General features: G+C 47.6%; 1 protein-coding gene across 2 annotated transcripts in view; it reads right to left on the bottom strand.

The window, feature by feature from the left end:
* Window positions 1-5,442: 5,442 nt before the first annotated feature.
* The window catches only part of fbxl17 (F-box and leucine-rich repeat protein 17), a 291,415-nt gene continuing 278,481 nt past the window's right edge, over window positions 5,443-18,376 (bottom strand). For both annotated transcript variants that reach the window (XM_086173394.1, XM_086173393.1), the window contains exon 11: window positions 5,443-8,079. In XM_086173394.1, coding sequence (XP_086029520.1) covers window positions 7,942-8,079 — 138 coding nt within the window. In that variant the 3' untranslated portion in view covers window positions 5,443-7,941. The remainder of the gene's footprint in view (window positions 8,080-18,376) is intronic.

Here is an 18,376-nt window from a genome sequence, read left to right as displayed (position 1 = left end):
TTGCCCATTTTTTTTTTCTTTGCTATTGTTTTTGTGTTTTTCTAGACATAAGAAAAGATCACTTTAACAATGTCAGCGGATGTTTTTTCGTCAAAAAACCATTTTGCTTTCAAATTTTGAAGCAAAAAATACCTTGCAAAGTTACTTTTTCATTTTTTCCTTACACTTTTTTTTTTTTTTTTGGAACCCCACTGTATTAAACCCCCTGATGCATATGAGAAAAAACAAGCGGGCCACAACTAACACAAATACATGATTTCAGGCGGGGGGGGGGCCACAAAATATTATTCCGAGGGCTGCTAGTCTGAGACCCCTGATCTAAAGACACACAATCATTCACTTTGTCATCCACACATCATATAGACATACAACATTCACCCACTCATTGCCATGCAGAGACAAACATCCCTTTTATTGGTGCTGGAGCTTCTTAGAGCTCCACTGCAGGTCCGTTTAGCGGCGTCTCTGGAAGGCTGCTGGGGTCAGCGAGGCGTCGAACCTCACGAACTCCAAACAAAGTTAGCCGAGTCTCACACAGACGCCCAGATCTTCCTCCGGCTAAATCGTATCTGACAACACGAAAAAAGACTTCGGGGCAGGGGGAACGGGCGACCGAATCACCACCTTTCATCGCGGCGAAGCCGAGGCCGCCATGTCTTCAAAGACCCGTGTACCTTTTCTTTTTTAACAAAGACGCGCACTTTTGTTAGACCCGTCCGACGTGCCGCGTCGCGAAGACCCGAGCGACGTCCTTGCGGGTCCAACACGACAAAGATCCCGCGGTCAGTCTAAATTCTTATCGGCACCTTATTAAAAATGTAATGACCGCATGAATAATTACCGAGTCTAATTACCGCGCCGGATTGCTATTCTGCTGCGCCGTGCAGAGTCTTTCTTTTCCAGAGGTCAGCCTCTCCGGCGGGCGCCGGCCGAGCGCCTCCTTCCACCTTGATGAATATTGCAGAAGTCCGAGGAGTGTGCGCCATTGATAGAATCCACCTCAATCAGCAGGGGAATCAATGGCGTACACTCACATTTGCAAAGGAGCTAATTGGCTGCATTAAAATTCACCCGGGGTGCATAATTTACCCCTGAGGAATGGAAGTGGAGTGCAGGGAAATCAGGTTCGTTTGTACCTGAGATTTAAAAAAAAAAAAAAAAAAAAAAAAAGAAAAGAGAAAAAAAAAAGCAACAAAAAAAAAAACCTGTGAGAGATCAGGAGGACCATCAGGAGATGTTGGTGAAACCAAAGCCAAAGGCGAAATTATTAATCGGTTATTAATGGCCGATCAGCTTTGAGTGGCGTTATATTATGTACTGTATTTTTTGGACTGTAAGGCACCCTTAAAATCCTTACGTTTTCTCAAAAATTGTGCCTGCGCCTTATAATCCAGTGCGCCTTATAATCCAGTGCGCTTTATAATCCAGTGCGCTTTATAATCCAGTGCGCTTTATAATCCAGTGCACTTTATAATCCAGTGCGCTTTATAATCCAGTGCGCTTTATAATCCAGTGCGCTTTATAATCCAGTGCGCCTTATAATCCAGTGCGCCTTATGCATGAATTCTTCTGTTAACTGACCGCTCAAACATCTGTCAGAATGTTTTAACGCGCCTTTGGTAAGCGACCAGACCGCTCCGCTTGATTGATCGATCCATCATCACGCTAACTTCATGTGTCCGCTATCGCTGGCAACCATAAACCAATCAGAGAACAGTAAGTAGTATGCTGACCTCCTACTGTGCCAGTAATATGACTGCACATTTGTGTGTATGAGGACCTGTCGACATATTTACGAAGCAGAATTCAAACTCGGGGTTGTAGATGATGGGAACGGAACAGCGGGTTATTGAACGAGCGAATGGCTTGAATAGAGTCGGACCGAACAAAATGTTTTGTTTTGCCATTGTCTTCGCTCAGCGGGTTCATGCGATCATCTACCCTTTCATTCACAAGTCACATAGAAACACACAACAATAGATTCACTTATTCACGGGTCACATCCAGACATACAAGTATTCACCCTCTCATTGGACAATGCAGGGTCTCCACTGAACCCCCTGACAGCCGGAGGAACCAGGAGAACCTCCAGGAACCCCATGCAGACACCGGGATCCAACCGGGGAGCTAATCGAAATGCTAATCCGATGGTAAATATGGAATAAGTTGTTCCCTTGAGGGGTCTCCTTAGCCAATCATCTGCCTCCATCTAACCCTACCTTCATGTTCTCTTCCCCTCCATCCATCTATTCATCCAGATCTTCACCAGCCCATGTCTGACTTTATCTCCAGAGCATCTGACATGTTCTGGATGGACTCATTCCTGATTGACTCCATCCTCCCAAAGAATATGGATATCTACAGTCAGTACGGAAGCAGTTTTATACACGAAAATGTTTCCGTTAGAGGCGTCCGGGTTCAAATATTTAAAAACTTTTGTCATTTCACGGTATTTAATCTGAATAAAACCATTACACTTTATGTAAAGCAATAATTTCGCTTTATAATATCAATTCACCGTGATGTAATAATTCATTAGCTAGCATTAGCTAGCCGTTCAGCGCAAATCACGCAAAGCGGGCGCAGAGCTTTTGTATCACCTGTTGCGATGAACCCGTAACTTAGGTAGGAATCTTTTTTTTCTTTTAAATACGGCTTTCTTTTTCTGTGACACTTCTGCCGTCTCAACCATTGCTCCCAAAAAAAACTCTCCGGGGACTTTTGTTGCCGTCTTTTTTTCTTCCAAGGGCTAGCTTGTGCGAGCTCTTGTGGGAAATGACACGACAGAGTCAAGCGGGGCAGCAAGGCGAAGGCGGAAACGGTCGCTTTTCAAAATAAGATCCGGAAGGTCAAATGAAAAAAATTAACAGAGATTTTCTTTTCGGGCCTGGCGTTTGGGACATTACGGTGACGAAAGGGACAGTAAAAGCGAGACAGCCAGCGTTTCTGTATCTTCGCGCCGTAGTGATCTTCAGCGTGCTTTGACAACAAAAACCACCACCAACTATCACATCCTGTTCCACGCCGCGTGGCGCCTTTGATCGCCGGACATGAAACGGCCCAAATACAGTTAGCGGTAAGATGGAGCGATAGCGTTAGCACTTGAAAGGCATTGTTCTGTTGAAGTTTGGGGACATATTGAATGGCAGCTTTTTGGGCCGTTTGATCCGCTCGCCACCACGCTGGGCGGCAAGCTGATGCGCCACCACTCCCTCTTAGATGTGAGGCTTCGGAGAATCTGACAAAAAGTTCCGACCTTGAAAATGACAAGCTTATCTTCCGGGAGCGCCGCCGCCGCCGCCGCCGCCGCCGCCCAACGCACCGCGCTTCAGCAGCGTTCCCGTAACAAACTTTGCCCAACTCATGTGAACATTTAGATGAAAAAGATTAAATCTGTTTTCTTTCATGTTCTGAAAACGTCCAAATCCGGTGGCTTCGGGAACGGCTAACGTTACTAGCGAGGGTCGCCAGGTAGCAGGTAACCGACGCTTTCTCACTGGAGGAACTTCTTGTGGTTCCTCGAACCTTTTCGGGAGCTCGGTTTCCTCAGACATCGATTCCTAGAAACGTTTTAGCTCCGACTCCCATGTAGGGTCTTTTTTAGGAGCTCATGTGACGTACCGTGATTTATGAACTATTAGCCGCTACTTTTTTGCGGTGCGGCGAATTTATGGATTTTTTTTTTTGGGCGAACAAGTTTCATGCCCGCCAAAAATTTAGCCTCGTCACATGGGACCGATGAGATGACCGTGAAGTTCTGAGGCCGTGCGATTCCGACACAGAAGAAGACGACTTTAACGGTTTTAGCGCACAGGAGGAAGACCTAGCTAGCGATCAGCTGGAGGAGGACAAAGCGGGTATTTTCCTCGCATTATTTATTATCAATCTTTTCATCAGCCGTGATACGGGCGCTGTTTGGGAAAAAAAGCGTTTCCAGTATTTATTTGTAGATGTTCCCCCTTACGTATTTAATTAAAAGTAAAAAGACAATGTTTCTGTGTAAATATCTCATTTTACAACGTGGACACCTGCGGCTTCTAGACAAGTGTAGCCAATATGTGTATAGAGGTTTGCACACCAGGATTTCTCCAAATAAAGATAATGTATTTTACATCGAGTGCAGAAAACGTATTCTCGCATGACGTTTGGAGCTTCTTCAGATGCTAAACAGAAATATGTGTTAAACAACCTGGTTATTTTTAAAAGTAATGATCACATGATTGACTTTTTTTTGGCGCCTCTTGTTAGATATATCATGTCATTTTAACATTCTAAAATGATCTTCAGCTACTTTTGATTGGTAGGACTCGTAAGTCACACCCAAAACCAGCTGCTACCTGCAGGGCGTCATTTAAAGAAAAATATATATATATGGTGGTCGCTGGTCAGATGTTTTCTCAAAATGAACAGAAGCTGAGAAAGGGAAGCGAGGAAGAGCTCCAAGCTTGTTTTTTGAGGAACATCATGAGTTTCACCAAATCCGGAGTTAGCTAGAGGAGGTAGAGGATAAAAGGTCCGACCCGCATGATCATCCGTGGTTATTGAACGCTGTGTCGTCAAAACCAAAACTAAAAAAATGCTGTTTTTTCAAGAAGGCGCGGATTTGTACACTCATGCTCAATCATTATCAACACACTGTTAGTCATTAACAAATAATTACAATAATATCGATTAAGCCAAATCACCGAGGCCGAACTAAAGAGAGAACAAAGATGTCCTCAACCAAAACAATGATACGTGCACGGGCAGCTCAGGATGGAGATAAAAGAGCGTCAGACATTGTCATACTTGATGGCAAGACATGTAAAAGAACATGATTGTAGAGAAATGGATAACAACTCCATAGATGATAAACAAAAACAAGGAGGTACTGAGGGTTCTTTAGACGGAGGAGGTGTGTGTGCGGTGAAGTTGCAGCCCAGAGGAACCCAAAAAAACATCAGGAGTCAGATGACGACAGAGAACATCCTGGGAGAAGACCATCAACACTACCAACAACCAATGAGAAGACGACACCTACAACCCCACGTTTCATTCTTTGGACTCTAAAAACGCCGGGTCAGCGAAACACAGCCAGAACCGACACACTTTGTCGCTTGTCAGGAAATAAAAGATCAGATTTTGACTGCTGAGTTAAATAGATTGAAGCCTGAACATCTTCTCCCATTACTTCATTGACAAACATGCAGGACCCACCCAATGTGTGGACGTAGAATGGGAAAGGATCCAACAGTGTCTTTTTTTTTTTCCATTCTGTTGTCCATTCTTATCCCCAATGTTGTTGTTGTTCTCTCTATTATATTTCTATTCATATTTATCGTAACAAAAGAATTTCCCCAATGGGGATCAATAAAGTTTATCTTATCAGGTTCCCCTGAAGTTCCCGGGAAGCCCGGCTCCAGTGGCAGATATACAAAGGAAACAAAGGGAGAGAAGGTCTTAAAGTTGTAGTGTTTAATTCATCTTTCTGTAAATCCAGTCATTTACGGTTGCCTTAACAAATCAAGTATGTCAACATCTAGCAGAGGAGAAAGTGCATACAGGGATTACAAAAGAACCGAACGGAAAGAAAAGGAGGGAGAACCTCTCCATCAGCCGGGTCTACAAACGCTGACAAGGGGAAAAAAAAAAATCCACGTGTTTCTAAATTGTCCTAAATGCTGTAGAAAGTTCCTTTTTTTTTATGTATATATATATATATATATATATATACTCAAACCCAAAGCTCGGTAAGCTGTCGTTGATATCTCCAGGACAAATTTGTAGCGGCTGAGGCCGGAGCTGGTTGACGGCATAGAAAAATACCCTGGTTATTTGCATTTGGAACTGTACACTAGCTGGTTCTACGGAAACTGATGAAACGTGATCGACTCTCGCCTACCGACATCCACGGACTCCGGTTTGCGAGCCCGGGCAAACGCTCTTGCTTTAAATTCATCTAAACACCCTAAACACTAGTAAAAGAAAAAAAAAAAAAAAAAAACCCTCAATGAAGTGCTACATAGCTAATGTTACAAGTATATGCTCAAATATAAGGCTAAGTAAATCCCACATAGTGTGTGTGTGTATATATATCTATATATATAGATATATATAATTATATATATATCAACGTGTATATATCCGATCAAATAATGTGAATATGGCATTCAAAAAGCTCAGAAACGATAAATATTTCTTTAGTAAATTCTAGATTTATGTTCAGTAACTAACCAGATGGCGTTTACCTAGGAACCACTTAAGGCATTGTTCCCCTCCTCTACCTGCTCATCGCGGCGGTCGTGGTTGGTATTTTCTGATGGTTTTTAGGTAAAGGCAACTTCTATTTCCAGCACTGGTTCGTTGGATTCTGGGGCCCAGGGCGACCGCCGGGCCCCCCGTGTCCTCCTGGGGTCAAACGGCAGGAGCGGCGGTCTATCTGGGAACGCCGTATGACGCCCGAAACAGCTCCGATAAACACCCGGCATCGAACCGCGGAGTCGGACGGACTCGGGGGGGCAGAATCTCTGTGCTGTACCGACACAATGTGCATATTAAGTCACAGCGAAAAAGCCCTAGCCTTCTAATGGAGCTTCGGCGACGACCTCAGCATGTATGGGATCGACAGCTATTCAAAACACCGCACTGGACAATCAGCAAAGGTAGAAATATTCTATAATGGTAGAAATAAAACATCGCAGGTTGGTTTGGAACACTCAGTCATTGCAGGTATGTCCTGGACTGAGGAGGCGCGTCATTTCCTTCCTGTCCGTCCCCCGTTAGCGTTAGCTTGGCAGAGCCACGATGAGTCCATCTTGTACGACTACAGCGCGGCGGACGCTGGACGCTCCGGCCGAGACTTGTGGTTCGGTCGGCTCATCTCACGGTAAATCAATCAGGAGATCCGTGTTTAGATTGATTGAAATACACCGATCGGGTTCGGAAACTCGCGTATCTCCATCTCGCCGGGTTCCCGCGTCCTCCGTTCCCACCCTGAAGCCACGGTGAGGAGTTCCTGTTCTCGGGGAGCTATCGGGCGTAAGAACCCGAGTCGTTGGAAGGTGTGAAACGGACGTTTGTTCGAGAACCGTTACGGTTGCAGTCTATTGCGCGAAAGGCTCCAGACGGCCGTCGCACGCAAATTCGGGCGTCTTCTGACTTCCCCAAAGAGTCAAACCCGACTCGCTGATCTGCGACATCTCATTCCCGCGTATCCCTTGGACGTTAGCGTGTAAAAAACAAACAAACAAAGAACAAAACATAATAGGACGTCGGTATTTTACGACAAACAGGATGCTCCGCCTTTTCCCATGTCCTACTTCCTGACTCAGCCTTTGTCAAACACACCGCTAGCTACGCCTGACGCTTGAGAACAAACATTGTCTTAAAAGTCCATGATTAGTACCGGCATTTAGCATTTAGCTCTGTTTGTGTTCTTCTGCTCGATAATGCCTTCTCTGGAGCGTTTCCTTCTCGGCCAATAAATGCGAGTATTCCAGAAAGTCCGCCGCGACGATCAAGGTCTCGGTCGAATTGATCCTTTTTCGGCGCGTCACGCTCTTTCTGCAAATGATGACAAATCCGCACGCCGAGCGACGCAGATGTCGAGGGAATCCCGCTGTTTGCGGCGTGCGGAACGACCGCACCCTGACCTGGACGAATGCGAGTCGGCGAGAAGGTGACTCGGCGTTACCTGCCGCTTCCAAGTTCATGAACGGCTCTTCATCACACAAATAACAAAAAAAAAAAAAAAAAAAAAACCCAACCCCTAAAGTTTGTTTTGATATATATTTTCTTCCTCATCCAAGTTGGAGATCAGTGACCCCACTCAACATTTACTCTTGGTGTGTTCACGTGAACACATGCATGACTGTAAACTGTGTGTGCGTGCCTGTGTGTGTGTGTGTGTGTGTGTGTGTGTGTGTGCGCATGTGTGTGTGTGTGTGTGTAATTCAGCAACAGCTATGATGTGTTTGACGTGTTGGGGCTCCAGCCCATTTGATAAGCTCTCTCCAGGGTCCTCTTGCAGTCCTGCATCACCGTGCTGAAGACAATGTGCGGGTACTGGACCACCAGCCTCTCCACCGTCTCCTCGTTCACCTGGAAGCAGACACAGAAGAGACGTCAGCGACGTTCTCCAAACATCTGAACCAGCTCAGGGACGACAAACGTAACGCGGGGTGTGTGTTTGAAAAACGGTTGCTAAGCTGGAGGGTCCCTAGCTCGGGGGGGGTTGGTACCTCATGCTAAAACATTTACAGCAGATGGTTAGACAATTAAGTCAAACAGTAGTTTGACATCTGGTTAAACGCAGAAGAATTAGCATTAAATCTCACGGCTTGCAGCTGCGTTAATATACATTTCTGCTAGGTGAGGCGTTCACGTAGTCGGTAATTTGTCCGGCCGCAAATTGGACGTGCAGAGCGCGCTAGAATCTGCACGGGTGGAAGCAAATCAGCCCCTTTGTTACGCGAGAGCCGTCCTCACTTTATTAGCGCACGTTTCCACGGTGTAATTTAAAACCTCTATCCTCTCCTCTGGTTTAGCCCTTAATGGCTTATTGAGATAATCAGACACAGGCTGAATTGTGCAGTGGAAATACGCACTCTCACACACACACACACACACGTGACAGTGCAAAGGGTTAGCAGCAGCAGCAGGCGGTCGGAACCGTCGGGCTAATATGGCCGTCATGTTCTATGGGAAAGACAAGCGGCTAATAGCCATTCCAGCGCCCGTGTGCCAGTCTAACCCCGTCATCCGCTCGCCCGCCGTAAATCTAAAGCTGTGAAATCGCCGGGATCCGACAAAGAGCAGAGGTTGACTAACCCGGGAGACCTCGCATGGTGAACCGCAACCCACCCAGAACCGAAGCCCTGCACCACCCGTGAGCGTGACGCCTTCCAGGGGAGAAAAAAAAAAAGAAGAAATATAAACATTCACACACATGTCGGGGCACACAGGCATCCGTTGTTGCCAAAGCAGTGACAAAATGATTTGCCTTTTTTTGTTTTTTTCTTCCCCCGCAGTTCGCTGACAGCGAGTCCTTCGGTTTCTGCATCTTCCAGAAGAAAAACCCAGGCGTGGTGATATGATGAGGGCGTCCTTCTCAATTTTCGGCTCCGTGTCGGCGAGTCTTTGTCTTTAAATCAGCAGTTACGGGCCGAGTGGATAACATTCTCAAAGATTCGTGGAGAGTGTACCTCGTAGACTTGTAGTCCCCCGATTTACGGTAAGACTACAAGTCACTGGTTGCTGCAGAAGGAACAGGAAAGCTGGACTTTCAGAATTTCTTTAATGCAGAAAAAAATGGAAACCGAAGGGTTCGGAATTTTGATTTCTCCGATGTGGATGGGCTCCAGGACGTCCTCCAGTTCGCTATTTGCTAGCAGATTCCCCGAGGTCGCCTTTAGAGAACGCGTGAATGATGTCGCATTACATTACATTACAGTCATTTAGCAGACGCTTTTATCCAAAGCGACTTCCAAAGCCTAAGCTGCGTTTGCATATTTGTGCAAGAGTTCCCTCCAGACACAAAGATCTCATTTTTGGACGTTGGGCACACCTGCCTTTACCATTCCGGGAGTTACAAACGAGAGTACGAGTTCAGATCTTTTTCCTGCTAGCGTACGAGAGGTGCATTTGCTCGGTACCGGGACAAAAGTGCCACAAGTGAACGAATCTCAACTGAAAACCGGCAGAAGTCAGTTTTCAACATGTCTGCGCGGATTCTGGAATCGTCCTTCAAAGAAGTCCACCTTTAAACCGAAACCCGGAGCCTCCCGGAGCTTTTCGGAGCCTCCCGACGCCCCGCAGACAGAAGCTCACTTTGTTATGGAGTGTTACTGACTCTCATTAGCGGGTAAAATGACAACCCGCTGATTGCCTTCATAACATGTCATGCTACATCCGCGAGAAGAGAATGAAACTCTCTCCAGCTCATTATTCAAGGCTTAATTACAATTAAAACAGATCTTAAGAATAGACCTATCAAACTGATGGGAGGCCATAACATTCATTAGTGTTAATTTTCGTACAGCTCTACTTTCTGAACGCGACAAGCACAAAATAGCTCCCAATCAAAACAGCGAATCATTTCCCTAATTGCCGGTTACGGCGGCGTTGAACTACCAGTTGTGAGGAGATTACACTTAAAGAATTTAGAAATAAGTAAATCACCAAACAACCGTACCGCACGAGCGGCGTTATTAGCTCGCGCGGCACACTTGTTTGGTGGTCACGACCGGTTGTTCGGCGTTGAAATGGAATCATTTTGTTGAACATTTGAGCAGAAACTAAACTAAAAGTGTGCGGTAGGTAAATGGGTTCAAACATTTCAGAAGTTTTCCAGTGACGAGCTCCTCTGAGGAACCATCTTCCAGCCTCCATCTGGAGTGCGGACAACCTCCCCCTATTTAAGAGTGGGCTTAAAACCTTCCTTTTTGAGTCGGCTTACAGTTAGCGTTAGCCTAGCCCTGCTACCGTAGGCTAACCCTGCTGAGGGATGATGTATCGTATCTTCTCCTGGAGCTCCCTCATTCGCAAGCCTCCTGGGAGCGTGGCTTGATCCACCCCAGCGCCTCAACCATTGTTGTTTCCTTCACGAATATCAAGGCTATTATGGCTGCATGTTAGCTATTAGCATGTAGCTGTCCCCCTGAAGGCCGTCCACAGTGAGGTGGGATCCGCCCCAGGTTTCTGCACCGGTAAAAAAGGCGCTTGTTGCCAAAGTGCTCCCTCTTGGTTGGGTTTCTGTAGATCATCTCAAAGAGCGGCGGTCTGCATGGAAAGCATCACCGGACAAGTGGGCTTGCGATTTGGCGCCACATGAATAAAACCTGCCTGGATGACGGAAGAAGACGTAATGATGTTCCCCGTGAGGGCGCGGCCGCTCGCGGCGGACGATATGCGGACGTCCTCTGGTGACAACATCCAACATCTGACTTCCCTGTAACCCGACCGTTCAGCTGGTTTTGTTTTTCCCTCTTTTTGCGGGGAAATCAACCGTAATCAGTGATATTCGGTCGCTCGGCAACTTTAAGCCCGAAAACGCTATCGGCGCTCTGGAAGCCTCTGGCGACCGGAGAGCGGCGGTTTATGGGTCTGGCAGGGAGTTCCTTCTTCCTCCGAACGTCCCGTGGACTGCGCTGGACTGGCCCACGTCCAGACCTGCTGCCAAGTCTGTAGGAGAGACATATGATCGAGCGGATCGCTACTCGCTGATGATTCTAATCTCCGAGAGGCATCTGGGAGCGCCGCCACGGGTATCTGCTGCGAGGCGTATTCTTGCGATGTAGCTTTCGCCTTCCCCGAAAAACCCTTTTTCGACTTCAAACGTGGCGTCGCTGAGATCCAGAGGTTTTCGCGAAAAAAAAAAAAAAAAAAAAGACAGTTTCCGGGGTGAAACAAAGACGTTTCACATGCAAAGCAACATTTTATGTTGTTTTTTTTTTTTTTTTTTTAAAAGAAAGAAAACTAACCTGAAGCCCCGAAGCGAACGCACTCCATCGGAGTGTAAAACACACATTTACCCGAAAGTCCGGGCGAGCGGCGCCGTAAAACACCTCGTAAAGATGAATGATGCGGCGGCGGTTTGCATCGTCAGGTGGGGAGAGGGCGAAGAAAAAGAAGAAGAAGAAGAAGAAGAGGAGGAGGAACGGGGTTGTAAATCAATAATCAGACGTGCAAACACAGAATATGCGTATCGTTCAGGTGTGGCTGCAACTGAAGGACGTGGATAGAAAAAGAAAAAAGGGCGGCGGAGGAAATACGGCTTTCAATCCCCGCCAACAATAAACCTCCCCGGTTGCAGAGATTGAACGGCGGCGCAGGGTAAACAACGCACAACCCGTTTTTCTCTCTTCATATTTGTCCCATTTCACCCCCTTCCATGCTTGTATCTTATTTTTTTTTCCTCCCGTCCAAGTCAGCCAGTAAACACATTTAGGCTTAAACACAAAAAAAAAAAAAAAAAAAAGCCAGTTTAGGAGGAATGCGGTGAATCAGGTCTCCGAGGAGAAAAAAAAAAAAAAAAAAAAAAAAAAAACGCTCAAACAAGTCCGGATTGAAAGGGGACAGATTTATAGTCTTCTTTAAAATGCTCAGAGGAAAACCCTTCTCCTCCTGTTGTAAAGTCCCTAAATGAATGAGCGGCCCGCTGAGGGATGGATCTCCGTCTGCAGATGAGGAGGCGGTTTGGAGGGGAAATAAAGTGGAAGCGCGCGAGTTGTCTGGGATTCGATATTTTTCCAAATGAACTATCGATGCGTCGGGCCTCCGGAGCTTAAAGGAATAGACTCCCTCGGAGCTCCGGTCGAAAGCTCAGGCATTCTGATCTGGTCTCGGAAGGCCGAGCCCCCCCCTTCCGACCCCCTTCCGACCCCCTTCTTCGCGGGAATCTGCGGAGCGTGGCTCCGAAATGCATTTAAAAAAAAAAAAAAAAAAAAACAGGTCAGGCAACGCTTGCAATGACTGAGGTCTGGTAGCGCTCACACAAAATCACCCCTGCACAACATCACACCGAAAAAGCAGGGTGTCGGCGAACACACACACACACACACACACACACACACACACACACACACACGGGGACTGGGCTGAACAGGGTCAGGGAAATGAGGTACTGGAGGCCAGGTTTTGTAAACCCCGACACTCCATCACGCGTGACAAAGGTAACCAAAGGAATGCGGTCGGGGTTCAGGTCGATCCCGCTCGCCTCCGCGGCCTCCTTATCGCCGGCGGCAACGGCGGCGGCGGCGAGGAAGCCGCTCCATAACTCAGGGGAAGCGCCGTTTATTCTCCCGTATCGAGGCATGCAAACACGGTGATGAACTGTTACGGGTTCATCTATTCGGTAAAAAAAAAACAAAACTGGAACATCTCGTAGCCACTCTTATCCTGCTTATTTTTGTTTATTTATTCTATTCTCGTCTCGCTATTTTCACTGTTTATGCCGTTTAGTTTTGGTTTTCTATTTTCACCCTTTTTTATTCTGTCGGCCATTTTCATCCTTGATGTTGTCGGTCTCTCTGTGGACGTCTTTGCTATTTTCTAATCGTCTTCTAATTGTCTCTCTATTTATATTTCTATTCATATTTATAGACACTATAACTGTTACGCTGCTGTGACAAAAGAATTTCCCCCGTGGTGCGTCAATAAAGTGCATCTTATTTTCCATAATTTGTCATATTTGTGAGCAGCTGCTGCAAAATTAACTTAATCCAGATTATAGAGACGTGGATTCTGCATGGATCCGTACGCAGTAATGCTGTGGGAAATGTCAATGAAAATGAAGATCTGGAACCCTGGACTGGATCCACTGGTCCACTGACCAGTGACTTTTTGCAGTTCCAAGAAAATGGAACCATTAAAACTCGGGGTCTTTTTACCGTTTCACGGGAAGTCATGTGACGTGGGTGCTCGGTGGAACTCATAAGCCACGCCCATGACCGGACACTTCGAGCAGGACTGCAGAGCACCATCTTTAAAAACGACGTCGGGCACTGGTCAGATGTTTTCTTGCGACAAAATGGACCAAAGCACTGAGAAATGTCCCGAGAAAAAGCTCTTCCTCGCAGAGGAACGTCTACACTTTGGTCCGAAAAAGCGCAGCGTTAGCTAACGGCTAATTCTTCACACGGTGAAGCACTGCAGGGAGACACTAAAAAACACTTCAACCCATCCGTGGTTATTATTCCCACCATGCAGGACGTGCCTGCCTGCCTGCGGGAATGCAAAACTGAAAGGTTCCCCCGGCGGAGGGGAGTTCCTGGAACCAAACCGGAGTTGGATCGTCTTCAGGACTGAGTTCTCGGCTTTTCTGTTTAACAGCAGCTATAATGACCTTAACAGTTAGATGTTAAAAAAAAAGTCCCGCCCCCCAAAAATACAATACTGCACTTCAAAAGAGGTCCTTTTAGCACAAAAGCAGGCCATAATGTGAGCTATGCGCCTGACCTTTTCCTTCCATCCACATCTGTGGCAGAGCCGAGCTGTAAAGGCCGTGGATTGATCACTGCTCTGCTGCGTGAGGGAAACACAGAAAAACACAACAATGCCTCCTTTGCCGGCATCCGAATACGCAGGGATGTGCAGCTGCTGTCGTCCCAGGAGTTTTAGTCGGTGTTGCGGTTCTATCAGGGCTTCTGTCGGAGAACGTGTACTGACTGAAATGCTACTGTCAGCTTGGAGTTGTCCATCTTGTGAAAACTGTATGCCGATAGCAAAAAGGGCGTCCGTTTCTGAGGTAAAGCCTTTAGCTTAGCTTATTTCTCTCCCAGCGATGTGATGTATACGTATGCTTCATGTCGGTTGGAGGTTAGCTGAACCTCGGGTTCGACAACAAGCAGCAGTATTATGGCGGCTGTAGCTCTGGTGAGAGTCCTCCAGTTGGACGTTTGGCGGTTCTAGTCCAGGCTTACCCCGTCTGCAAGGCGGAGTGTCCTCGGGCACTGAACCCCAAGTTGCTCTTGATGGCCTGGTTAGCACCACCAACAGTGTCTAAAGGGGTGGGTGTTAGCTAGCATAAAGCTCCAAGTTGTGGAAGCTCTTTGTGAAAACCATTTATGTGTCTGTGGCCTGTAAGGGGAATCTAATGTAGGCTTATAATCAAATGAGATGATTAGAAATTCTAAAAGTGGACTCATTGATTAACCGGTAAACCGTTTTTTCACTTCCAAAATGCTTTTGTCACCACGTGGTCTCCTTCCAGGAGCAACTTGGAGTTCAGTGCCCAAAGACACCTCGGTATGCCCCGCCAACCAAGCCACTACCGCCATTCTTGCTCAAGAGAAGACATGTAGCATTTGGTTGCTTCTCAAAAATACCAACAGATCCGAGGAAGGGCAATGGAGGAACATTTGACTGCCAATTTAAACCAGTTTTAGAACAATATTTGTAGAGTTTGCAGACATGCAGAGTCAATACATGTCCTTTTTTATACTTTTGATTCATTTTGTGGCGTGACCCGATGGGCCGGCCTCACTCTTTCATCCTTTATGCTCAGGGTTTCCATGGGGCCGCCCTCTGCTCGGCGGCGAGGCAATACCAGCCAAAAAAAAAAAAAAAAAACAGCCCATACAAACCAGGACAACCTCTTTTCAAACAGGGAACAGTACAAATGTGCAGTGTAATTGGCTCACACACACACACACACACACACAAATGTCTAGAAACTGCAAGAGCAAATTCCAGTGCAGCTTACTGAGGTCAGAAAGAAGCTGAATTCCCGAAACAATAATCACAACAGAACTACTGTGTTTAATTCCTGTCTGGCCCGACTCCCGTGTTTTCCAGAATAAACAAAGGACAAGGACAGGCCGACCACGTCCTTTAAAGAGCCCGATGAGAAATCTGCGGCGACGATCTCAGGGCACCGAGAGCCGGGATTTGATTCGTCGGCCACTCGGCGCTTGAACCGGGTTCATATATTCATTATCTACCGCTTGCATTGAAGTCAGGGACACAAGGAGGGCAACATAGTGTATAGAAGCATACAATTTAGGGTCTTACAATTAAGCATACAATTTAGGGGCTCCGATGAACCTCCTGCATGTTTCGGGAGGAACCTGGAGGAACCCTACGTAGACACGGGGAGAACACGCAAGCTCAGAATTGAACCTTCTCGCTGTGAGGTAGAAGCACTAACCGATTAGATTCCAGTAAAGGACAGAATTCGCGTTTTTTTTTTCCGGCCACTAGGATTTGCCATTGGAACGCTGCATTTTCCGATGCACCCCGCGGGCTGGACTTGCTGCCACCTGAGCGAAGGAGCGAAAGGAAATCGAGCCAAACCTCAATTATTTACCCGGGGAGCATGTCAGGTTTGCGAGTATCGCTATCCACGCCGTGCTGAGTCTTGTCAACCGGCGGCCCGTGACTCCGCGAGATTACCACGATATCCGTCGCTTTGGGTAAACACGTCTGATTGAGGCTGGAAGAGGAAAGGAGTACCAGTGGGAGGAGGCCCACGGAGGAGGTCCGGGCAGCTTGAATTAACTACGCAAGGGAGCAAATGACGGGAGCGGAATCAAAAATCACCAACAACCTTGGGCTGTCCGAGCCGAAGCTGGGCTGAGGGGAGAGAGCGCGCAGACCGAGAGAGGCCGGATGGAAAATAAGCTAATGAATGTGCGCAAAATGTAACTCAGGTGAGGTCTGGTTTGAATGTGCGTCTCCTCTTTTGCCATATCCTTTCGATTGCAGTTCCCTGCTGCCGCCCTTTGGGAAAGGATAAGTCCGTGAAGGCCTTCGGTGAGGGACGAGCTACCTTCTCGGCAGAGGACCTAGCTTGATGCTATATTCGGCGCCTTCCCCCGTAATTCCGTCCGCTCCGTAATCTCGTAAACAAAAGATCCCCCGCTCCTCACGATAGCCACACATATCAAAGAAAGTTTCGCAGAAGCGCCAAACTCCCATTTCCTAAACGAGAGTTAAAATGCCTTCTGACGCTCCACAATACTTCATCTTTGTTTTGCGCTCGCTAAACCTCCCGGCCCCGAACAATTAGGCCCTTGTTTATGTCCGCAAATTGCCGCGCCTCGCCCATCCCTGCACAGTCCCCGGCAGCTGGATGCACCAGTGGAACGCCACTATTGATTGCGATGTCCGTCCTTCTAACAAGGTCTCTTTAGCCGCTCTGTCTGGTTGCTCCGGCGGCAGCGGCGGCGCTCGTACCTTGTTCCCAAAACGCCGCTCCGCCTCGGCTCGGGTAATGAGGGCGCGCTTCTAAACTGCTTAGAACACACTCTTTTTGGGGCCATTTGTGCTGGGAATACCCAGCTCCGACTCTATTGTTTCCTTCTATCTAATATTACTTTCATTTACTCCTGGTGTCTGTCATTTACTGAATCAAGGCCACCTTTCATTCCCATCTTTCTTCTCTCCTGCTCCATTAGCATGATAACTCTCTCCGCCGCTCGTCCCCGATGAGGCCGGTAGAAGTCAGTGTCATTATTTTCCCGGTCTGGTTCGTGCTGACTGTGTGGGTTTGCGTCTCTCTCTGCCTCACAACCTGGAGTGCTCATTTGTTTTCACGCTAATGAAGTAGTGGAAAAGGTGGAGGGCGGGAGGGCGGTGGGGAAGAAAGGCAGCGCACAATGAGGGGGAAAAGCAGAAACACAGTGAGACAAGGGAAAACGGGAGGAGGACGAGCGACCCAGAAGAAGGGAAGGAGACGTTGATATGTACGAGCTGTTATAACGTTTCTAAAGAGACCAAATAAGACCAGAAACTCCCGAAGAGACGGGTCTGCGGCTGATGACGGCTGTAGATGTTCACGGGGAAAGACAGGGGAGGTCATTACGGAGAGAACCGGGTTTAAAGCGGACTTGTACAGGAAGCATACCGTTGCCACAAATGCTCAGAAAAACACATCTCCTTCTCAAAACAATAGAAATCAAGAGAGTGAACAGGATCCGACGCACGGAGCGAGAGGCTGCTAGCTGTGACGGAAAGGTGGACAAAAGGGGGACGAGATGCTGGGGAGACCACAGACCTTGTATGCTTCGGACAAAGTAGCACGGAGGAGAAGACGGAAGGCAGACATGGAGGCGGCGGAGATGACGATGCTGAGGTTCTCCTTGGAGGATGGATGGGACCAGGGACGAGTCCATTAGAAGGACAGCACATGTTAGATGGAGTCAGACTGAGATGGTTTGCACATGGACAGTGGAGATCTGGGTTGCAGGATGCACATTTGATTGGACAGGTCGGAGGCGGATGAACGGCTGTGGCGACCGTCCTTCCCAGCCTTCCTCGGTGCTTGTGGAAGTGCAGAAAGACGAATTCCTGCCACTAAGAAGACCAAATATTTAACTGCAAACCCTCTGGAGATCTGGCCGCGTGCACAGAAGCACGCACACAAAAGACATGGAGCGCTGCCAAGCTAACGGATCAGCTTTCCAGAACCTTGAGGTACTCTTTTTCCTGAAGGGGGGGCAGGGGGGGGACTGGCACACTTCTAGCCGGAGTAAGACTAAATGAATTGATTTGATTATTTTTAAGGCGAGTCTGGATCAATGGCATTCTTTCCCCTCGTCAGCGCGGCGGCTCGGGCCCGAGGGCGGAGGTGTAATCATCGGAGGCGGGCGGAGTAGCACGCTACTCGCTGAGGCCTGCGGGGGGGAGGGTCTGATTTCAATGCTCCATTATGAGCCGTGTGAACGGCAAATAACACGAATTCCTCTCGGAGAACACAGCGGTTCACAGAAGAAGCTGCGAGTCGACGTGCGGAAATGCGACGAGAAAAACAACGGACGCTTTTTCCAGCGAGAACTTCTAAGATCTGTCCGCCGGCTCCGATTTGGTTCGAGGAACTCCCCTCCTCCAGGGGAACCTTTGCATGGACCATGGACTATCAGATCTTCTCACTGCGCTGTGAAGAACACCGCCGTTAGCT

This window comes from Fistularia commersonii, chromosome 26 (assembly GCF_037954325.1).
Source record: "Fistularia commersonii isolate RoL2024-O1a breed Wild chromosome 26, RoL_Fcom_v1.0, whole genome shotgun sequence".
In the NCBI taxonomy this organism is placed as follows: domain Eukaryota; kingdom Metazoa; phylum Chordata; class Actinopteri; order Syngnathiformes; family Fistulariidae; genus Fistularia; species Fistularia commersonii.
Note: the sequence above shows the minus strand (reverse complement) of the source record. Positions and strands in the feature narration are given on the sequence as shown.